The following is a 24,611-nucleotide window of genomic DNA, read 5'->3' on the forward strand; positions in this document are numbered from 1 at the left end:
GTAATAACTGGGAGGGTTCCTGTCAGGTGAGTGCAGCTTGGAGCACTGGCGTCAGAAGCGCTAATGAATTACACACTGACGTATGAACTAGCAGTTGTTTTGGGAAGCTGCATGCAAACAGGCTACAGAAGTGACACAGAAAGGGCAGATGCTGTTGCAGTCTTTCATTAGTGCTTGACTGTAATTGTATTTCTGTGTCTGGCAGATGCTGCTCCCTCACTTGAACAGCAGTTATTGAGTTTAGCAATATTACCACAATAGCAGTCTAAATGCAGAAATCTGAAGGAAAAAAGCTTGAGGCAAACAGCTTGAAAACAATTCTAAAGCTATTAAACAGATCTGTGCAGACAGTATTCTGTCCTAGACTAGAAGGACAAGGGTTGCACAGTATCTGCTGTAGCCAGAAATATTTGGAGTAATCAACAGAAAAGTTCATGTCATTTTGCTAAGAAAGCAGAATCACCAAACCCAGAAATGACACAGGTTGCAAAGGACCTCCAGAGCTCATCTGCTCTGAATCCCACTCAAAGCATGACCAATTGATAGATATTTAACACAGAAATTTGCTTTATCTGAGAAATAATTATTTCATCAGATCCCAGGATATTCAGAATGGCAGGAAGCTTGAGAGGTCCCTTGTCCTGTTAGACTACCCAAAGCAGGGTCATCTAGAAGGTCAGACCAGGTTGCTGAGAGTTTTATTAAGTCTGGCCTTTGAAATCTTCAAGGATGGAGAACGCACAACTTCTCTAGGCAGACTGCTCCACTGCTTGACTTATCCTAGTGAAATTGCTGCCCCTTACATCTAGTCAGAAGGTCTCTTTTTTAAGATGCCTGTTCTCTCTCCTCAATGAGAAAAATGAAGAACTCTAAGGAACAAGAAGATTATATACATCACTTTAAGTTCTTAAGATTGCTATGTGGAGGAGGAGAAACTATTGTGCTTTAAAGCATTTGGAAATGGAAAACTGTAATTTCTGGCATTTATATACTGTTTGCATCACTGTTTAATGATACTTATGTATATAATAAGGTAATGTATCCAATACAAAATATTGGAATTTATGTACATTCTTTAGAATAATTGTATATTTTAAAAAAAAATATTTTGTAGGGTTTTATGCTTCACTGGATTTTCTTTGAGCTTCTAACATGCTCCAAAAGGGTACAATAAATCATAGAATCATTTAGGTTGGAAAAGACCTTTAAGAATATTTGGTAGATCCTATTTTTAACTCGTAAGTACTGGGATTCAATTTACAATTATGAATCAACACAAGAACTTCAAACTTAGCAGATTTCCCATGGAGATATTTTTCCAAGTAACCTCATCAGGAGAACTATGAGAGTACCAAGTATCTCACTACTCATCCAAGGAGAAATAGCATAAAAAGCAGGTTAAAAAGGAGAATCACTCAAAGCAAAATCTGACTGGTTGAATTTCTAGAAGACTGATAATAGCAGTTTCTGAAAGTACATACACAAATTGTCACTTCATACAAATCTATTTTTAATAAATATCAGTTGAAGTTGTATATATTAGATCTAGTTCCAATTTTAACCCAGTTTACATTATTGGATCTGGAAGTCTAATTTTTCACCACTTCTGCAGTTACTTTTTCTGCCAATATGTCTATGTTGGGTTTCCCTTAGTGACCAGAGGTTAGTAGAAGGAGGAGAAGGCTTTTGGCTTTGTTTTATGAGAAAGGAATACAACAAACCTCTGGTTTCAATATCTATGTACCCCAGGAGTATATCTACTTTCAGCAACAGCAAAATGGAGTCCACTACAGGGATTCTTTCTTGCCCAGCAAGCCATGGGGATCTCAATCATAGGATTTAGGATCAAGATGCTTGAGCACTTGTATGATTAGTAGCTATGCGAAGTAAATTTCCTCAATGAAAAGGGTTTACTGAAAACTGATAATATGCCAGACATCTGAAAAATGAGATTTCATCTCCCTATATTACTTTGCTCTATGATGTCTTTAAACAGTAGAGATTTTATGATACTGTGTTATTCCAGGAAACAGAGCACTGTGAAGCACACAGTCTATAACTGTAATAAAAAGGCTCCTAGAATGTTTGTTTTAGTATGGTTGCAGAAAGGCGTTTTATTCAGGTATGAAAAACCCAGGTTAACAAACTTGGTGCCCACTATCCACAGCTCACTGGCTTGAGCCACTTGACTCACTGTTTCACTGTGCTCACTGACTCTCATGTTGCTCATGTGGGAGCAAGTGGAGCAACCCTCAGGTTTATCTGTCATAGGGCTGCTGAGAAAAAAGATCTGCACAGTGTTCTGCCCTGTCCCCTTTGCAGTGACTGGTAGACAGCTTGGAAAATTCAAGGGCACCTGGAAGAGCTTGTCCACATTCTAGAAAAACTGAAAGACAGGTGAGAAGGACATTTAAATATATTCCAGTTTTGAGACAGACCAAGGTTAGTTTAGGGCCTCCTGGATAGGAATTCAAAGGGCCACAGCTAGTGGGTGTTCAAAACTTCCACCTTAAAACTGAAATCCTTCCCAGTTTTTTGATATTCAAATACAAGTTACACAAGCAATGATAATTAATCAAACCCTTTTCCATAGCATGGATTGATTGTTACCCCAATGAAATTAAAGTTCCAGTGTACTTGAAACAAACAAAAATAATTCAGAATCCAGTTATCCCTTTCTGGAAAACAGTATAAGTCTCTCAAATCCAAATTGACCTAAAATCCCCAGAAGACACTTGATCCAGCCTGCTGAAGAGTGTATGAGGATAGGACATAGTATGTACAATAACTTTCTAGCATCCTCTTTCCTGGAAACTTCAACAGGATAAGAAAAAATTATGTAGTCCAAGAAAAGCTTCTGCTCCACTGAACAACATTTAGTTGGACTTTGTACAATAATGTTTGCTGCTCTGTTGGTTACAATTGCATATTTAAGGAATAATAAGTTTTGTGAAATCAGGAATTTAACAGAAATCTGATTGTGATTTTCATATGGGGAATATTAACTACTTAAGACAGCAGATTATAATGAAGATTTCAGAAACAACACTTTTAATTAAACCAATGGAGTTTAAATAAAACACAAAAAAACCACACACAACAACAAAAAACTATCTAACCATGCCTAGTTATTTTCTTGCCAAATATAATATTGGCTTACTTACCTCAGTCTTACATGACAGAAATACAGAATGCTAATGCCAGCCAGGTGGTCTCAAATTTGTTCTGGATTCTCCATTTCCCACACACCAAAGTCAAACAGGGCAGTTTAAGAGGCTGTCATGCCCAAGCCAGGCATTACTTTACCCAGCTATGGTGTTTCTGACAGCAGTGGTACTGGCTGCAGGTGTAAGGCACTGACACCAAACAATTCTGCCAGAATAAAAGTGGAGTATTGTGGACCTATATTGTGGTAGTATATTTAAACAGAAGGATAATGGCATTTCTGAGAAAGCCTGATGAGTCTTACCCAAACCGGTAAATAACAATATTGCCTGCTTTGCAACTTCACAGTTATAGTTTGTTTTTTTTTTTTTTTTTTTTCTTCTAAATACCATCTCAACAATTTTAGACTCAGCCCACAGTGACTTCCAGTTTCTGACTGTGTACTGCTTTATCATAAAGGCAGTATATTTTAAAAAATGCTCCAGCTGAACCCTAGGAAATTATCTTGGCTACCAGGATACCTTAATGAGAGCGTTCTTATCAGTGTGGCTCCAGACTAATAAGAAGAAATCCAATCTAGAGCCCACTGAACACTAAATTAGATCTAATCATAGGGCACTCTTCCAACTGTTCAACAGCAGGTTTAAAACCAACAAATGTAATTTATTTTTTTTTTTTTAATCCATTAAAAATACTACAAGCAGTCCCATAATAGCTAATTCAAGGCCATGGTCAGAAAAGTGTGCAGACATTTGTTTGCATTTAAAGCATGACCATTTAATACTCTCCTTGCCAGGAGCTACTTTATATTCAAACACTTTCGAGAAGACCCTGAAAGGCTCTAGAGCCACAATACTCTGAGAATCCCATAACAGGGCAATCTATATACATCTCAGCTTGAGAATGTTTAAACAGTTGAAGTACAACACCTTTTAATGGTTCTCTGGCATATAGGTCTTGCCCCCTTAACAAAGAAGCATCACTTGAACTAATTCAGACAGGAAAATGACTGCATCTGGGCTTAAATATGTAAGTTATTGAAAGCGTGCACTACTTGCACACAAGGACTACAGTATAAAGTTCTTCTTAATGCTTTATGCAAAAGTTCTAGACCCACATTTTTAAAGGGCACGGAACCATGTGTTCAGTGATTTTTATTTTATTTTTTTTTTCTGCTTGGAAAGATCCTATTTGTAAAGAGTCCTGGGATAGATGTAGCAATTCTTTATCACTTCAGACTTGTAACCATAAAATATTCGGCAGGGGTTGTGGGGATGTGAGTATGATAAAGCTCAGACTTTTCAAAGATAGTTTCTTTCTCAGACGTCAAAGTAACAAGTGAAGTTTTAGTTTTCCTTTTGCCTGCAGTGCCTTCTTTGTGGCAAACACAACCTGTGTCTGAGCATGGCTAACACGCCAGTTACAGTAACTTAGAGTCCCAACCCCTGAGCACTTTCTGCTCGTTGTTCTCACACATGGCAAACTAACTCCCCTCCACATACAATCTTCTCTTCCTGCACAGCCTGGCCATCAAGACACTGAGGTATTAACCAACTTGTGAGATATGGACAAGAGAGAGGAAAGGAGCTGCTGGAAAAGGTATGTGCAAAGGGTGAAGACAAAACAATTGGCTGTGTGCAGGAGGAGATGAACAGCTTCCACTGTCACAGCTCAAGGATTATTATAACCAAATCGTATGTGCTCTTGCTTGTCCTTCTCTAAAATAAAGTGGGCCATGTTTGCAATTAAGATCTAATGGGCTACACATCTGAATAGTACTTCTCATAACATACAGAGCAATTTCCACTATTACATATATTAGTTCTTTGATTTTGGTTAGGGGTTTCTCCTCTAAATCCATGCTTATTTTATACAGTACATTGGCACACCAAAGTCTGCAATCATAGAGTGACACATTCAACGATAATCACAAACTTTTGAATATTCATATATAGTTATATCAAGACAGTCAGAAATACCTTAAAAACATGTATGAAAGCTGCTTTTACTGCTATATTTCATACAATATATTGTTTGGGGGTGAACAGTTGCATGTGATATAAACCAGAATGGATTAATTTACCATAAATCGCCTTCACCTTCTGGGTGCATCATCTATGATGGTAAATCAAACATTTGCAATACATATTAAACTCCACTGACTTGCTGAAATAGTCAATTTTTTATTTCTCTTTGAAGTAGTTACTGGTTCCCAGTGTGATTACGGAGACAACAGTGAGTGAAATTTCCAGTTTCATCTTTGGCTTAGAAATTTTTTTATGCTGTATTAATAAAGACAGAAGACTGTATAATATATATCTTACCCTGAACGTGACTGTGTGTTAAATGGCATAAAATACTCAAATACACAATATATTCTGCAAAAACTTCTCGTGCAACTAAGCCACATTTGGCATAATAAGGAAAGGGAACTGAGCATGGTAATATTTTTCATGTGGCCATTTTGCTTGCATGTGCAGGTACTTGCAATAGAGTAGCCCTCAAGGCTCTAGATATTCAACCACAAATGCTAATTGTATTAAAACAATCAGATGGCATCCCCACTTGCACATCAGCTGGTGACCAAATTTTTTTCTTGTACTTCACCAAGTCTCTCATTTTCTACCCACACTTAAATCCTGTGTCTATCACCCATCTTACACAGTGCCATAAAAATGTTGGCACCTTCCTTTTTTTTTTCCCCCCAGCTTCTGCCTCCCTCTCTTGCCTGATGTAGAAACAACAGAGTAGCACGTCCCAGTGAGTATTCAGAGGTTAAGGTGTTTAAATTAATGCCAGAAGCTGAAAAACAGTAAAACAAGCTCGTCTGTAAAATAAAGAGGAAGGGATCATACTCACAGCAGCTGCAGAGACACAAGATCATCAAAAAGGCCCTGGGGGATCTCTGTGATCTTGTTTCCATAGAGCACTCTGAAAGATACAGGAAGACAAAATAAATCTTAAGAAACAGACCAGTTTAGTGTCCTCCCACATCTCTGCATTATCATCTTCATTGATCTTGCGCATCATGCCCAGGATCCGTGGGCATTTCATTTAACTACTGATCTCATTTTCTTCTCAGAGAGCACATGGTATTGAATGAGTCGTTATGATTCAGGCTTTCTCTGGTGTTGGAAAGCATTTTTAATGTAGAAACTGGACATCATCCAAAACCTCTATCTGAAATATCTTTTATTTTTTGTGGGATATTTTTCTGTCCTTTTTAGAAATATTTTAATCATTGAAGGGCACACTGTCTGATGCAAAAACCTAAAACTCTGCTCAGTGATACTGAATTTAAAAGCCAGGGAGCACAAGCTGCTTGTTGATAAAATTTCATAAAAATGAGTCTTTTAAGATACAATAATTGGCATGAAATGTGACACAAGCATCATTGGATAAAATAGTTTGGCTTCACCAGCCGCTGTTACGATTTCAGTGAGCTATCAGAAAGAAATTTAGCCTGAACTGCAAATAGTCATACATTTCAGAAACTCAATTTAGATATAGTTCAGTTACAAAAATCAGCAAAGATTTAATAACACAAATGAGAGTCACTGCATGTAATTGTTCAACCATAAATATATATGACCTGATGTGGAACAATATGCTAGCAATGAATCAAACAGCCATGTGAGGCTGGGATGCTGGCTGAACTCCTGACTTACCCTGTCTTTCAACATGTAAAATATCAGGGTGAGTTAAACATATTGAAGAAACCAACACTTAGCATGACTGACCATTTACAATAGCCTCTAGCCTTCCCAGAGTATTGCCACTTCAGTTTACTCTTCATCAGTCTCTGGAAGTATATCAGCTCTCTGGGAGAGTTCCCAGATCAGCTCATTTTTAAGCCTAAATAAAATAAGACCCCTTAGATATGAAAATAAAACCCTGAAACTTCATTTTTCATTGCTTTTGTAGTTTAGAAGGCAGTTTACTTCTACTGAAGAAACTAAGGATCACCTAGCATTATATTTTCTCTAAACAAATGTAACATAATTTCTGTTGTGGAGTCAGGAGGTTGGCTTTTAACCTGGTGTTACAGGTAGTGTTTGTGTGATTAATGAATGCCTGTATCACTGAATTTTTCTAATTGTTCTAATTTCAGTCAGAGAAGACAAAAAATTTTCTACTTCTACAAAATGTCATGAAATGCATGTAGTTTTTATGTTCTACCTAAAACTAGACAAAAATGATGGCTGAACTTTGAAAAATCTAGGTAGTACATTTAGATAGCAATTTCAAAATATGAGATAACACTCAAGTCACTGGAATTGCACTGGGCTCTAAAACAACATCCAAATCACTGACTCTCTTCTTTCTGAACAGAGTAAGTGATGTGAGCACCAGTACCAGGAAGCAAAAGCAAAACCTCTGCAAATAAAGTATTTGAAAAGGTTAAAATATTAAATTAATGCCCCCAGAATCCAGAATATTTCCATTTCAGTTTCCACTCTTTCTGCACAACATTTTTCCAGCAAGTGCATCATTTGTATGCAAAGTTCAGATGATAAGCTCTGTAAAGTTAGATTAACATCTTCCTTGGCTTGGTGAAGTGGCAGGATCATCAATGCTGATCAGTAATTCACAACAGCATATAAGAAAGAGTTCAGAAGCTAATCTTTACAAAATGGCCATGGAAGCAAGTTTTTAAAAATTCCTACTTCCGACTAAGGGAGTCTGTGTTCTGGCTGTAGAGATAAAAACACTTTTGGTAAGTAAAAACTTAGAGAAACACATCTAGTGCAGCTATTAGTTATGGTACTACTAAATGCAAGTATCAAAATAAGACTCTTATTAAAGTCATTTTTCATTTACTTTTAAGAGTCAGAAGGTCATAGTGCAGTATTCCACTGAATTTGAAACCTTGGATGTGTTTATACATCCTCTTCATTATTTTGAGCAATATAAAACTAATTAAAATTGCTTATAAGATAAAACAAAGCTTCAATTTTTAGAACCCATGAAAAGAAAATAAGCATTCTCAAACCTAATTGGGCTTATGTGCATGTGGGACATTAACATTCAAACAAATTTACAGCTAAACAAAAGTCAGTATGAGAGCTCAGGCACTTGTCTCTAATTCATATTCATGTTCAGCACTACACAGAGCCAAATCAGCTAATGCCATTGTCTGCCTGCCATGCCAGAGCTAAAGCCAAACCACCCTACAGAAAGAAGCAAAGAGGAGAGGAGACACATAAGGCATTGCATCTAATTTCTGGAGTTCCTTATTCCATTTACTTTAATAGAAAGCACAGAAACTATTGCTTTACTCAAAATTCTCATTTTTTCTGTTTTAAGACAGGAAAGCATACTCATAAAAACAAATACTGGTATGACTACACGAATATTGGTTAGGTTCTTGATCCAAGATGCTTTTGTTTGGAACGCACCAGCTGCTGCACTCCTAATAGTCCTATGAATGAGTTAGCCTGCAGAAAAGACTGGCCAGGTTTGGTACCACCTCATTATCGCAGTCACCTTCTTCTGTGTCCTGTCATTCTGCCCATCCCACTGGCACGCACTGCAATGCTTCCACAACAGCAGCAAAAAATAAGTACAGAAGGACATATAACAGGAATCTCAGTCCATTCAAGAATTTAATTTAAATCTACTTTTATCGGGAGAGAAAAATTTTAGGAGATTTGTCTATGGCATTACAAACTCTATAAATGTATGTTCAGTTGCATCCCTCACATATGTTGCAGGACATGCAGGTGCCCTGGCTACTGTGCAAGCCTGGCACAGGAACACAAGCCTCCTTCTATCTGCCAGCACCTGTAATTTTAGACTCAAAATATTTTTTATTAAAGATACACTAAAAAAAAGTTAATGTGTAGTAAAAATAAAATCAGCCTAGTAATTGCTGTCAATAAATGGCAAATCGGTGAATCAGAACAATATTTATTAAAACACACACAAAATACTATAATTTTTATTTTGTGCTCTAGATTGTTCATTTGCTTATCAGCTGTGCTAGGAGTCAAAGTTAGCCACATGTCCTGACAAACGTAATTTACTGTCAGGTGGAGAAGATGTTACCCTAAATGTGATGACATTCTGGGAGAAGGAGAAAAGTGAGCTATAGTTTAATACTGTATTCACAATGCTAATCTTCACAGAAGTAAGTAGAGACTAGGCTAAAACTGCTTGAGATATCAATAGGTATCCTCTTTCTTCCTGTTCCTTTCTTTCTCTTCTCACCACACATGGGAGTCTCTTTTACAAAGATGGAAGCCAGTCTGAATGAAGAAACACTCATAAAGATGAGCACACACATCAGACTTGCCAGTGGATGATGTGTATTCTTGTCTCTTCTCTAGGCATGTGTATTGTATACCAGAATGCCCAGGATGAAGAACCATTCACTGTATTTTTAACTCAAGCATTTCCTCAGTTTCTTTGCAGGTGGGTTTCTACCATCAGTGAGTGGCTGTGAGGGCACAGGTGCCACTGAGCCATCCCAGGGCTGTCTTCCTGGTGGCATCCAGAACCATCAGCTCTCCAGTTCACAGCTACATGCTTTCTGCATGGCCACAAACTCCAAGCGGCAGAGCTCCAAAAGTACCTGTCAGATTGGCTCACAACTCAGTACTGTTTTCAGGCTGTCATCAACCTTCCAAAATATGGGAAGGACGAGGCACATAAAGCACCAATCCCTGGCTGCACTGCAAGCATTGGAGGAGATCCCAGGAAGAATCACCCTATTCAGCTGGAGAGTAATTATGGATCTACAATAAGAAATTATACAAATACATAGAAGTCCTAATGAGGTGGTGTGCTTCTTCAGCCCAATCCTGGCTGAATAATTCAATTTCCCCTCCCCCCCAAATGTATCTATTCCAAGATACAAATATTAAATTTTCAGTTAAACAACTAATTGCTCCTACTAAACTTCCAGTTTTGCAGATTAATCCAACTGATGTTCTACATGGTTAAAAGTAAAGATTAAACAGTGAAAATAGCCACTGCATAGATTAATCTAAAAGCTTAGAATCACATCCAAAATATTGAGATTTTTTTTCCCTAGAAGGTGACACAGACCTTTTTGGGGTTATGAAATCCTAGTACAGAATCTTACTCTATACCATATGGTTTCCAGCTAAGTGTTCCTTTATTTTGGCTTGGCTGAAAAATTCTTACTGAAGTGTCAAATTTTGACTTTATGCAATGCCTTTTCAGTCCTAAGAATGCCTTTAACTTTCTTTCAGACTGTGAAATTGTGAAAATAATTCTTGCTAGGAAGAATTGTATTTCCCAAGCTACATAAATGGCACAGGCTCAATAAGAATTCAAGTATTCAAAAGAGGAGGAATTGATAGGGGTAAACCCAGCAATAAATTTATAATATCTTAAAGAAACTTAGACATGTAATTTTTTTCCCCTTTACTATTTCATATTTCTTCAGACCATGTTAGGCTAAATAAATCACAGTGAAACCATCCAAAGCAATTTGTTACCTTAAAATAAGTTTGGCAGTTATTGCAACAGACAGTGTTTTATTGCAGATTTCAAATCACCATGAATGACACCACATACATCATCACCCAGGAGATGATGGTCTAAATGGGACTGCTATGTCAAAATCTAAGCTATCTTTTGTCTTTGTGCCCAGGCTGATCTAAGCTTTTAAATTGTTCACTAGCTTAATTCAGTATATGAACAAAAGCAAAGGAATTCTCCCTCTGCAGTGGTCTAAAGTTTATTCATTCAGCTTAACACACCAAAAGCTTAGACTATTTTGTCATATCTCATAAAACGTCCCCAAAGGAGTCTGGATATGCCCTTCCAAATGTGCACTTGTGAGAAGCATACTGACCTGAAGAATAACATTTACCTTTGATAGTAGTAACAATAGCCAAATGCTGATAAAATCCTCTCACTGATACTGGACACATTTTGAGTTAAGTGAAAAATCAATTTAGTTCCAAAAGTGCATGCAGCCATCTTGAAACATGAACTAACTTAGCCCCCATGTTCTGCACTGAGTTATTACCCACTCCAACTCCAGTAAAGTGCAATTCTAAGTATGTAACATAAATACAATATAGTATAAAGAGAGCATTTCTCACACTTTTGCTTAAAACTAAGGTAACACATTCTTTCACAATCAACCAATTTTGCCACACTTCTCCATGCATGGGTAGCATTTGCTCTCATGTTTGTATGGAAAAAAAGTATTGGATGACAAGACTAATCTCTCCAAGACAAAAGCCATGGATTCAGTACCACAGCTCACTCACATCTGTGCTAATCACTGTTTTTTTTAAAATTTAAATAATTGTAATTATTTTTTCTCATCTTGGATATTTCATATGGTCCCACATACTGCATTCCTTCCAACCCAAACCATTCCATGATTCTATGAAGTATTTATAACAAAAGCAGAGATTCCTTGTTCCACACAATCATTGTATGAATAGGAAACAGAATCCCACTGAAAAATAACCTCTTTCTTTTTTTTTTTTCTTTTTTTTTTTTTTTTTCTGTGTGTTTGTAATGGAGAAGTCTTGATTCCTTACAACAACAAGCTTGCCTTTCTTTTGCTAAATGCAGGGAAAACCTAAGGCAGGAATGGCTTATTTAAAGTGTTAAGATTTTGTGACCTATTTGAGTCCCGCAGGTAGATTTTGTTAGAGAAAATGTATAGATGTAAAAGAAAAACTGATGACCTCCTAGCATATGGATCACTTAGCACTTTTAAAAGACTTAAGTCTGTTACATTTTAGTGGAAACTGCTTCTGTAAAGAACATTCCTACATTTTAAAAACCTTTCTTCCATCTCTACATAGGTGCAATAGGCAGGGTTCTCTGATAAACAGTTGTGCCTGAAAAACTAACCTAAGCTAACTTCAGAAGAAATCAGAGAAGCAACCCACTGTATATAGGTCTCCATTAGCCAGCTAGACTAACAATGTTGGCTGTCTTCCAGATAAGCACTTTCACTCTCCTGGACCCACAGGGAGCCCTGCAATTGCATGTAATCAGGGAGTAAAGGGAGGAGCAGAAAATGGGAATAAAGCAGAGGTGAAAAAAAGCAAGGCAGTACAGAGATACTTAATTTTTAATGCAAAACAAAGTTGCTTACTTTCATTTGTGCATTAATATTTTCCCCTCCTTTATTCTTGTTTTAACTCAACTAACTGAAAGGTCCAGCTGCTCTGTGCACAGATTAAACCTCAGTGGTGTCTCATTAAAATGTATGCCACCAATCACATTTGACTTACATATGAGAAATAACAGTCCCTCTCAGCTGAGCTGAAGCATTGCATGCAGAGCAGTGCTCCTTCAGGGCATGCAGCTAACTGAAATTATCAGGGCCCCAGGCACCAAAAAACCTGAGCCACTTAAAAGAGAAAACACTAGTAAGCAAACTGTCTTACTTCATTTCTGCCTCCTCATTCCCTCCCCTTTGGCAGCTTCCCTGGGAGAGCTGGCACTTCAAAAGAGTCATCCTCTCTTGCACTCAGTTGTCTTTCTGCAGTTCACAGAACTGGATTGGTGGCTATAGCAGATGAAAGAAGATCCTCTACTTCTCAGAAGTAGAAACATGGGGAAGGTTTCTTCAGAAAAACCCAGATTCTGCAGAACAGCAGATAATCTTACTCCACAAAGGTATCAGGGGCTCAGAAACTGAAAATCTACAGAAGCGAAAAGCAGGGAAGAACCTTCCAAAGGTCTGAATGACAGGTCATGAAGGATCAGGGAACCAACTCTTGCCTATCAGCTACAGGGAAAACATTTGCAAGACCGACCTGCAATAAAACCTTTCCAAAGAAAGTGAAAACAATGGCAAGCACAACAGACGACTGAACCTGGGGGAGGAGGCTGACAATTTCAAGGCCAAAATTGGTACTGTCCTAGAAACTAGTCTGCCAAAGAGAAGACAGACTGTGTGCTACAACAGCTTTGTATGGCTGAGGTAGAAGGACACTGAGGGAGAGACATACACTGAACAAAGGAAAGACTGCTCAGAGGCAGTTGACTTATTCTAGCCCTTTCTGTGTTGGGTCTAATGTCCCTGCCCTCTCTCTTCCCTTTGTAACCTCCCAGCATTAACTTAAGCACCATTTTACCCACTTAGATATAAACATATTTAAACATAAATTACTTACAGTATCATTTTGGATGACTAGGCAGAGAATATACAGCCATTTCACTTATTGCTGTGTGCAAGTCAAACCACCATAAATTCCCACCCAGCTTACATTCTCATTTCCACCCTGATGTGTTCTGTCCCACTCCCAAGGCCACCTGGGGTAATCCAAATTAGCTATAGCTAAAGCTGAATACCTTCTGAGTTGGGAAGTCAACGCCAGAAGAAATCTCTTGCCTGTCCTGCTTGTTTCTAGCCAGAAGGTTTGCCTAGACCAGAGAGCTGTAGCATGGCAGCATCAACAGCAGCTGATGCAGTGTAGTACTGAACACTGCATTGTTCAGTAAAGCTCATTCTCTCACTGAAACATTTCCAGACGGCATTGAGGGATTTGACCATTTCCACAGCATGTTGGATAACACTGCTCTAACTATTCAACAAATGTTAGCAACACTTAATGTACATTTCTGGCATTCTCCCAGCTGGATTCAGGGCACAAAAAAAGGCCCATCCTTCTGCATGCTGTCTCAGAAATTTACTGCAACATATAAGCTTAGTACTGAATAGCCTTCTAATGTTAGCATAGTCAACCAGTTATATAGGTTGTTAGAATTATCCATTATTCAGAGAATAAGATATGGCAGCTTTTAGAAATAAAGTACATGTTTAAAAAGCAAACTGCTATATAAATATTAATAAGATAAATGCTTTAAAATTGTCTTTAAAATTAACCCAGGTAAATATCATTCCAGTTGAGCTTATCCTCTTCTCTCAGTCTGGAGCTCATTCTGATACTCTATTCTAGATCATTTTCCCTATGCAGCTTTTGACCTTGTATTGCTCCCTTTAACCATTAAAAGCTCCACTGTTTTAACAGTGCTGTGGGTAGCTAGGTTGAAATACAGCTGCATTTAAATCTAAATTGCTGCTAAAACAGTTTCTGTGTTCTATAAAGAGAAACAAATTATTGTCAAGAGATCCTACCTTCCTTTTATCTTCCGTGTGAAGTAATCTTTTATTCCCCTTCCAGTTTAATAAAGTAGTAATTACAGAAAAGAAACATAAACATTTTCTTAAGAGCTCAGGTCCTTCCCTAACGAGCATGGAAAAAACCCAAAACACTCACAAGGGAGTGCAATCTCAGTTCTTTAATACAGATAAAAAATTAAGTATGTAAGTATTTTCCCTCACTTCTCCCTGATTACCACCATCAGTGTCTGAGCTATGATGAGGTTTCTGTGTGCTGGGATGAGTTGGGGGGCATGGACTAGCCTGCAGGTGCACATGTACAGTAAATCAACTAATGCACTGTCTCTGAACTGAATCAGTCAGTAACCTCGGGAGTGTTTATTTATAAAAGAACTTACCAGAGATGTGTAAACAGTTCCTTCTTCCAAACTTTGTGACAAAATTTTCATTTACAGAAGTTTAGATGCTTCATGCAAGCTGACAATTTCACACAGAAACATAAGTTCTCCCAGACAGCACAGTATCATTTTTATTTTTCTTACATGCAAGCTCTCCCCAAACGCCCATTCGGTTCTATTTTCTACTTACAATGAAATGAGAGATTTCAAGCCTTTGAATGCATCAGGTGCAATGTCAGATATTTGATTCTTGCTGATGTCTCTGAAAAGAGAAGGGAATATTTAAAAAAAGAATTTGTAAACAGGAATTTGATGAAAATATTTTTGCTGAAGTTATTGGAAGAATATACTTGATACAAAAACAGATCTAAAAGATCATACTACCTCAGAGAAATGATCAACTGTGTGAAGACACAGATAGGCAGATTCCAGAACTGATCAGAAAACATCAGTCTGTTGAGACCGTAGCCTCAATAAATCAGCAGCTCCCCTGTTAATAAGTTCTTTCATTTTACGGACACTGAAACCAACTATTATGAAGAACAACAGTGAGGTAACCCACTGAATAATAACCCTTGATAAAACCATCTTAAGAACTACTAATAACAGAGATCACATTGCGACTCTGCAGGGTGACCCTCAAGCATTAGGAGCAGCCTGTGAAAAGGCATAGAGATTGTCTAAATGTTTAAATGCAGACAGGGAAGCCTAACTTCACAACAGTATAGAAGATCACATTTTTATTATAAGTGAAAAGATAGATAAGGTGAGGAGAGGTTCCAAGGCAGCTGGAAAGCACTGGCAGATGTGTGTTAAGGAAGATGGTGGAATTAGTGGTGTCAGCATGGTGTAGGCACCAGGGGGATGGCTTCTGAGGCTGCAAGGCTGTGTCTAAGAGAAGGAACCTTGTGTTAAATGAGATGTAAAGAGGAACACGCTCATAAATGCCAGTAACAATGTAGTATAGTCAAATGAAATTCCCATCAAAACCCTAGGGAATTCCACTAAGAGTTAGACTCAATTTATGTGAAACAAGATCAGTAATTCTTAGGATGATAAAATTCTTCTCAGGGAAGACTTTCCCCACACCATCTCTCTTTAATACCAATGGGAAAGGGGATTGGAAAGTTTCCCCAGCCCCTGATCCCACAGCAGGCACCAGTGTCACTGAGGAGTTCACCACTGTGGCAGTGATGTTGGCTTTTAATGGCCTAGAGAAAAAAAAAGCATGACCTTTATCTGATGAGGCAGGGGAGAAGAGGGTTGACAGCACTGGTAGGTGTGCCTTGAGTTTTCAGACACTAGGGAAAGCTTTTGAGCATCTGAATGGAAACTGTGGCCCTTTGAAGCCAGCAGCACTATGGAGAACACTGCAGGCCCTGCCAGGGAACCCCAGCAAGATTCCACCACTTCCGCTATGATGTGAGTGGAATACAGTCGTAGCTGTCATTTTCAAGGGAAAGTGTGTTTCTTGTTTGGAAAACGTCTTTAAATTTTAATCATAACCAACCAAGTATACAAAGATAAATACAGACTAGACCACAATTTACTAGACTTGTGACCCAGCCGCTCAGGACCAGGTGCCTTATCATGACTGTCAATGCAATCCAATCTTTCTGTCAGTCAGTCCCACCAGGTGCTTAGCTACAGGCATAGCTTTCAGCCACCTTGTTGCATTCCCTGACAAGTGAGTACCAGCTTGTATCAGATCACTGATAGCTGTAGCTGCAGTAATACAACGTTTTATGTACATCTTAACTGTTAGTTCCACTGGGGCACACGCTAAGGATCCCAGTCAGGCTCTAAATAAACACCACTTGAGCAAGAACTTACAGATCAGAAAGTAACAAAGTTCTATATTCAATACATGTTTTGAACTACAGATTCTGTTGGTTAAAATTTTAATGAAGCCCTCCAACTATTTTTAAATCTAGCCACATATAGTGGGATTTTCTTTGGTTCCTTTATAAGGCTCATGAAACAACTGCTCTGCAATCTACTGCTATTTTGTATTACAAGATTCTGCCTGCAAGGACATCATTCAGTGAAGGTTTCTGGTTCTTCAGCTCAATTCACAGCAGCAAAATTTATGACAGCAGAAGTACAAATATGCATTTATATACAAGTTTTTTTGTGAAAATTGTTTAGACTGCCTGGCAACATTTGCTGCTTTTTCTCTAGTAATTCTTATGTAGGCAGAAGTCTGATGTGACCTTGTGCTATCTATTTATTGAGGAACCCATTATAATGACATTAAATCATGAGTTTGCTGAAAAATGACAAGCATCTGAAAAGGGGCATCTAATTTTTGAAACAAAGCACTATTTTATTGATTTGCTGCATTTCAACATTTTCATCCTTTCTCTCTCCCCATGTCCGGATGTTAATGAGTGCATAAGTAATGGTGCCTGAACGTGCATTAATGGCATGCTGGGTGATGACACTCTCTCTCTTCATGCAGATGCACTACAATCAGCATTAGAAGATAATTAGACACATTATTTCCTTTCTATTAGAGCCCAGGCTTCACTGCTGTTGGATAAGGAAGCTCAATCTCCTTGTGACGTGACTGAGGCAAAGACATTAAACTATGTCCTTGTATTTTTCTTCCCTTCCTTTGGTCTGGTTTGGTAAGATCATTCTACTCTATGCTTGACTTGCATCAAGACCAAGAGATACAGGCATCCTGCCCTGCACAGTTAAGCCAATTGAGATCATGTAAAGCTCATTTTCATAGTTCAGGGTCTCTCTGAATCACACAGGGGAAATGTGGCTCTTTAGCTGGAAGTTTAATAAACTTACCAGCATTCCACCCAGGCAGGAAACAGATTAGGAAATAGTCACCTCATACTAGTCTCCCTGTACCTCAGACAGTATGGGAGACATCTTCTTTCAAAAGATTGTTTAACCCAGCTTGGAGGGTGGTGGTGCTCAGGTACTAGTTAGGGACATAAGTTGTTTTTGACTTTGTACCAGGAGAGTAAGGATGCCCTGTGAGTCACCATTACAACATATGACTGTATGGCTTAAATGTCTTTGCTGTAAAAGGTTTTGAAACAAAACAGATTTATTTTTAGATGCAGCCAAATCCAAAGCTATTAATAGCTTTGGATGAATATTCTCTTTGTTGACTAACATAATTAGAAACAGATTACTGGATTATCTCTAACATGTACAATTGACTGTTCTCATTTGACAAGAGTACTCAGCAAAAAATCCATGTCATATATGGTTTAGTTTTTAAAAGCTGCTTAACAAAAGTAGCAATACCACAGAGCTACTGGGAAGGCTGTGAAATCTCAATGTGTTTTCTGCTAATATGTGGTAACATTAATTTGACACGAAATGCCAGTACAAACATCAGAGCTAGAGAGGTACAACCACATCTTTCAGACTGGCTATGTACTTGGCTCTTAGTCTTGTGCTACCAACTTGTTAGTTAAAAGCTTCACAAAAGCAAATGCAAAATTGGAGGTAATGCCATAAACTTTGGAACTCATAGTCTAGAAGTTACAGAACTTTGCATTAAAAATGGTATGACTGCTTCATGCAATAATGACAACTTCTAATTCTGGAGTTGGAGTGTATCTCCTTCAAACACACCTCAAACCTCTTCTAAATATCTTGAATAATTGAGTGCAGAGGTAAGAACTGTTACATTTGCCCCCAAATCAGGGGAACTATAATCCCTGATTGTATAACTCAACTGCAGGTTTGAATACCTATAGGTGTCAAATCTTCTTTCTGAGATAGACACAGTTAGCTTCCTGTAATTAATTGTGTGAGAAGATGTAGACAATTATTATGAAGTCCAGAACACAAAATATTTCAGCTCCATTGCTAAAAAACAGTAATTAAAATAATAACTTGCACGTCCTGGAAGCTATTGAAGAGACATTCTAAATAGCATACTTCAGCTAGATGCAAATATAACACTTGAATTAATATAGATATATACATCTTCTGCTAGCATCTTGACCTATTAATATCAAGTTCTGCAAAGATCATCTTGGACAACTGGCTCATACCTAAAAATTAATCTCAGTTATCCAATTATTTAAGATAAGGAAATGGCATAATCTTGCAGCTAATACTCAGTAAACAAAATACTGAGTGAGCTGCAAGTGAGCAGCCTATTATCCCTAACCTTCTTGCATATTTATTCACCAGAAGAAGAAAAATGCAATATAATTCACAATACCCAGGTTAGAGCCTCACTGTCCAGCAGGAATGAAACTAACAAGGAGAGAGCTCAATAACCAAATGGCAAAACATCATACTTGTTATGGGTCATCCTGCAGCCTGACTCCCTACCCCAGGTTCTTCCAGAAAAAGCTGCCATGTTAACTAGGCTTTGGTACAGTTCATCTGGCGCAGTAACTTATTATTTAACTACAAGTTCAGACCTTAATGAGTGTGCCAATTATAATCCAGAAAGCTGTGAATACACTTTGGTAATGGAATTCTGCTGTGAAATTCTAAAATTAATCATCTCAGTAAGTGCAGCATTGGATTCAGCAGCGAGTGATGTTAAAGAACACTTTTTTGGTCAACTCCCATAAAACTACAGTTCACCAATTATAAAAAATGAAAGGACAGTAAAACATTGCCAAAATCTAAAATTAGTCATACCTCAGAAAGAACTAAGTAGTGACTTTAATAATGAAGAAGTTACAAGTTAGGTCACTGAAAAGGGATCTGTCATTTTTCACTGAAATTACCATCCTGCTATCTAATACAGTGCTTCTTTAAAAATACATACAGCTATATTGAAAGTGAGATGGAAGAATAGAGACTCTATAAGATTGATGACTTGATCTGTTAAATATTAAGATCCATATTTACAGCTCTTCGGCTCTAGGAACTTGGTAGGTTTGGACTGGCAAACAGTAATTCTACCCTTAAATCCAAAGCACAAGCTCCTTTCAGTTTCCAAAAGCATCAGCTATATGATAATCCCCTATCTTCCATGAAATGAGCTGAGAATTTCTTAATTCCAAACTGTAAGGGCACCTTTTTAGATTCTTAGCACTGAGCTACAAATCCTAAATGACCTCTGGAAGTTACTGGTCTGATGGGACCCATCAACACCCTGGCACTACGGCGAAGCAGGAGTAACTTGTTTTACCATTGCCTGTATCATTGCACTGCTGTCACAACATGTCTCATTTATCATTGAAAAATGAAAAGGAAGACCCACCAGGGGGAATGCCCAGGTTATCTGCATGAGAGCCCTGCTACAAATCAGGATTTTTTTATTTTTTTTTTTTTAAATCCAAAGAGAAAACACAAAAGCTAATAAGAATTGTCTGGGTATCTACTGATGAACAAGAAACAGAGAAAATGAGTTCTAGAAGGTTTCTTTTTATTCTTGTAAAGAGTCAAACCATTTCAGGATCAGAACATTGAATGCACTAAAGAAGATCCTGTCTATTCTGTAAGAACATGAACTCCTGCTATAACTGGGGTCAACTAGATTGAAGCTGTGTAAACAAATACCAGAATGAATGAGAGAAAAAAGAGGAACTTAAAATCCTTTCTGAGGAAGTAGATTTGATGCTTGAGCAGACTAACAACTAATTAGCTCACATCGTTTATAATAGGAAGTGAAATTAAGCATTACAAAGGATTTCATGCACTGTTAGGCATCCTGAACCAAATTCCAATGTTGCTTATACTTTGAAGAGATTATTTGTGCAATCCCTGGTGTTTTCAACACAGAAATTGCCAATATGTTTCTAAAATAAAGATACTGAACTTGAAGGTAGATTTGTGATTGGTCTTGTGTGTTGGTCTTGTTAATAAAACTTACATTCTTTTAAGCTTCTTGTACTGAGTGAAAGCTCCAGGAGGAATGATTTTGATGAGGTTTTGTTCCAAACGTCTGAAAACAAACAAAGTAATATACATGTTAGCTACACAATTACAGGAGAGGAATAACCTTAAACATGAAAGTAAATTTTCATATAAATCTAAAACAATTTAACAGAGATTTTATGCAGAATATTTTTTCTTTTGAAAGCCACTAGAAGGAGAAAATGCTGAGAAAATAACTTAGAAAATAAAATCATCTCACTGACTACACTAAATCTATATAGAAAAAAGTCACAGGTGATAGAAATTGCATCTTTAAAGCTCATGAAATTAATAAAAAACAGTAGTTACATATTCTCTACTACTTAATCGAAGTTAAGGCAGAAAATACAGATGCTTTCCTTGACTAGCTGTTGGAAATAGAACGTAGCTAGCTAAACTAAAAGCTATGCTATGACAGCTTAATAAGCAGATTAATAACACTATCAGAGCAACTCAAGAGCAACAATTTCTGGGAACATGCCAAAGTTCCCTCCTTATATCCACCATTTGCATTAATAATGCTTTTGCAAAACAAGGTGGAATTGATTTCAATATGACTCGAGATTATTAGGGGAATGGGGAGTCTATGTTAAAGCAAAAAAGGACTGTATCTTCCTATTTTAACTTTCAAATACTGCAGGTGTTCTAAAATATGCACTAGACTACATGAATATGTTGTTGTGTTGATGTCTGAGATTTGGTTTGAAAGTATTCTTTATGAATTATCATAAATGCATGTATCACAAGCATAAAATACAAGCAGATTTAAGATACCTTATACAGTACCCAATAATATTGATTTCTCTTCCTTCCCAAAAGTATTTTCAAGTCTTTGTCAGCAAGCTCCCAAATCCCACTCTAATGAAATCTAAATATTAATCTTAATTTAAAAAGTGGACCACCAGAAAACAAATTCAAACAAGCATGGCAGCTAAAATTTTGCAGAGTTGGAACTGAAAACAAAATGTGATTTTACCTAGCTCTTACTTATTATCCAAACATTGTGTATTTTTTTCCAAAACTGTAATAAAAAGAAACAGCTTCAATAGCAAAATTCTGGGGATGGAAATGGTTTAGAATTGAAATACAAAAATATACTGGAATGATGGAATGAATCAGTCTAGTCATTTAGAGTGGCTGCAGCACTGCAGAGGAGAGAAAAAAATTTAAAACCAGGAACGGAGATAAAAGAAGGTGCAGGGAGAAGTAAATCATGGTTTTAAAGGACATGGGAATAATGCAGAGAAAACATGTAAGGCCCACCAGCCCTCTCTTGCACACTGTATTCTCCCATAGATCTGTGCTTTAAATAGACAAAAGAGAAATCCCCTTGAAAATAAGATACTTTTGCCAGCTCCGTTGTACTCTAAGGAGCTATTTAAGTCATGAATATTGTGACACTTGTACAGTCAGCTTGTACAGTCAATGTGCACGCACTCTTTTATTGTTGTAGCAGTCTATTTTAAAGGTTGTGATCAGAGTTAATTCTATTCCTTGTTTTGTGATCTGAATTAGTGTCTGAGATTTCCCTTCCAGTTGGTCTAAATATAACATGCTTCATTTCTGGCAAGCCCACAGTGAAACGCAAATTGCTGTAAGCTTCAGCACGCTACTATTGTTGGGTGTTTGTCACCAGAATTAGCAGTACACATACTCTTCCCATAAAGGCTTGCTGTCAGCTTGCCAGTTTGGTGTTTAACTCCTCTCAAGTGTTTCTATGCAGATACTTCTAGGAACAAGACAGCCAAGCCTGTTCAAGTCCCTTTGCCTCATGGACAAAAAAGGGGGCTTGCACATACTGCACACAAGCCCAGCACAGCAGTGCTTACAGGGAAACTCAAATGGAGTGGTGGGGAGAAATATGGCCCCTTTTTAATAATCACTTAAAATTCCAAGGAAATTTTAGTGACACAGGGGGGGAAATAGACACAGAAAATTTGCCCCAAAGGGCAAAATAAGCCAAAGCTGGAATACCTACAGATCCTGAGTAATAAGAAAAAAACCAAAACTTCTAGAAAATGTGGAGAAAAGGGGGAGAAAAGGGGGAGCTGCTTCAGAGAGCTTTCTTCTGAAGTAGTACTGAATTATTCCACCTTCCAACAAAATTTGCAGCAGATGGCCTGTACAGAAATAGATGGACAAGGCTGCTGTCATCTGCTACTATATTTTCACCTCAGCACCTTACACCTTTGTTATTGTATGAAGCTCTCTGTAAGTGAAGGACTACATAGAACACACTACACTCAGTGCACTGCATTTTGCAGGTGCTACCAGAGAAGCAACAAGCAGGACTGTGCTCTCCTAAGGGTGTGTTTGCAGGTGGATTCTAACCTGGACACAAAATGCAGCTGACCTTGGAGCATTAAATAAAGTGTAGCATTACTAAAATTAATTATTTTTTTAATAAATGCATGTTATAAATTAGCAGGCACGGCAATGCAGTTATACAACTAAAATAGCAGAAAACAAAATATCTGTATTAACACTTATTGCTTTCACCTCACCTGGCCTTACAAATAACATGTGAAGGTCAGTGCAGGATGAAAACTCTCTGGGAAACACTAGGTTTTGCCAGAGGGGGTGTTGGCAATTTCAAGGTGATGAAGGCTTAATTATAAATCTGTGTTATTCATGATATAATGGGAAACTGCTGCTAGAGATACTATTTTTCAAAAAAAGTGGGGAAAAAACAAAAATTCTTACTTAGTGTTGTGATTTCTTTCTGCAAAAAGTGAAAAGCCAACCTACAGTCTGAAGACATATTTTATTTCAGGGAAAATTACCTTGTTTACCTAGAGCATGACTTCTGGAATATGGCATTTTTCATGATCTATCCCAGAATACCGTGAGGTGCTTTCATACACCACAAAAGCACTTGTGCTAGTGCAAAGCAACACTGGTGAATTGATTTTTCACCACAATATACTATAAAATAATTTTGCAACACATTTCAGAACTGTGTACAAGAAAGACAGTCCTAAAAGGGTAAATTTTACTAATTTGAACTACTATCCCCCAAATTTAAGATTTCTTACAACTCAATAAATTTTCCTTGATTTTCCGCAGGTATTTCATAATAAAACCTATTTAAAAGACTCCACAAGTAGAGTTCATGAAACTGATAAAATAAGCTGGCCAAGATCAAACCTCTCAGGGGCTTTTGTTCACCCTTTAGGTTACCCATTTCACTCTGCCATGTCACCTGCTGCCACCTGTATTGCTTAGATAAATTAAAGCGTATCTCCCCCCTTCTGACATACAGCAATGCTCTTTCTGCCTCTCACAGCTTTTTTTTAGGGTCTTTGACAACAACAAATGGCAAGAACGACTTCCTTTCTCTTCTCTTCTCTATTATCAGATTGGAAATTATGAGGGCCCAATGGATTCAGATGCATTTTTCTTGTAATAACATGATGTTAGACAGGATAACTTCCTCCTCCTTCCCACTCTCCTTACATGACTTTGCAGAAAAGAGAGCAAAATGTGAATGCATCAGAGAAAAATAATAAAACAAGCAAGGGGAAACTATGCAGTTAAATACATAAACCAATCCCAGAGTAAATAATAAGCACTCAAATTCCCATGCTAATCCATCTCAAAGTTCACTGAAGTGCAAATCTTTTCATCAGCTCCTCATCGGTGCCTGTACTGCTCACGCTCAGGATGGCAAACACAATGGATACAAAACTCTGCCTAATGCAGCCATCCTAGAGCCAGCTCACATTCTCATTTGTCTTGAAGAGTGATTCCCCCTGCAGAGTGGGGAAGACAGACATATTAATTTGGGCTTTAACTGTCTCTCATTGAGGAAAAGAAAGAATTTGTTACTTGGATCTGCAATGAAGCAGTTTGCGAGCAATTTTCCCATTTCAAACACCTTCCCAGCTGCTAATGTGTAATGTTTTGTCACGCTTACCTACCCATAACACAGACAAATCACTAGCTTGGAGAAAAAGAGAATGAGTGGAGCATCAGTACTGATAATTCTCAGCTGTCAGATGAATAGAGCCTACAAATGAGACAGCCATGCTCTATTAACAGTGCCACCAGCTCTTGCCTGACACATGCCAGAAATGTCCCTCTGCATTGGGCAGTCATGAACTTCCCTGCTGGGAGAGAAA

The 24,611-nt window shown here is 37.8% G+C and overlaps 1 protein-coding gene across 3 annotated transcripts in view; it reads right to left on the minus strand.

The window, feature by feature from the left end:
- Positions 1–24,611, minus strand: part of SLIT3 (slit guidance ligand 3) — a 481,507-nt gene that overhangs the window by 137,431 nt on the left and 319,465 nt on the right. For all 3 annotated transcript variants that reach the window (XM_051631304.1, XM_051631303.1, XM_051631305.1), the window contains 3 exons: positions 20,447–20,518; positions 14,825–14,896; positions 6,025–6,096 (listed from right to left, as the gene is read on the minus strand). In XM_051631304.1, coding sequence (XP_051487264.1) covers positions 6,025–6,096; positions 14,825–14,896; positions 20,447–20,518 — 216 coding nt within the window. The remainder of the gene's footprint in view (positions 1–6,024; positions 6,097–14,824; positions 14,897–20,446; positions 20,519–24,611) is intronic.

Source organism: Apus apus, chromosome 13 (assembly GCF_020740795.1).
Source record: "Apus apus isolate bApuApu2 chromosome 13, bApuApu2.pri.cur, whole genome shotgun sequence".
NCBI classification, from domain to species: Eukaryota; Metazoa; Chordata; class Aves; order Apodiformes; family Apodidae; genus Apus; species Apus apus.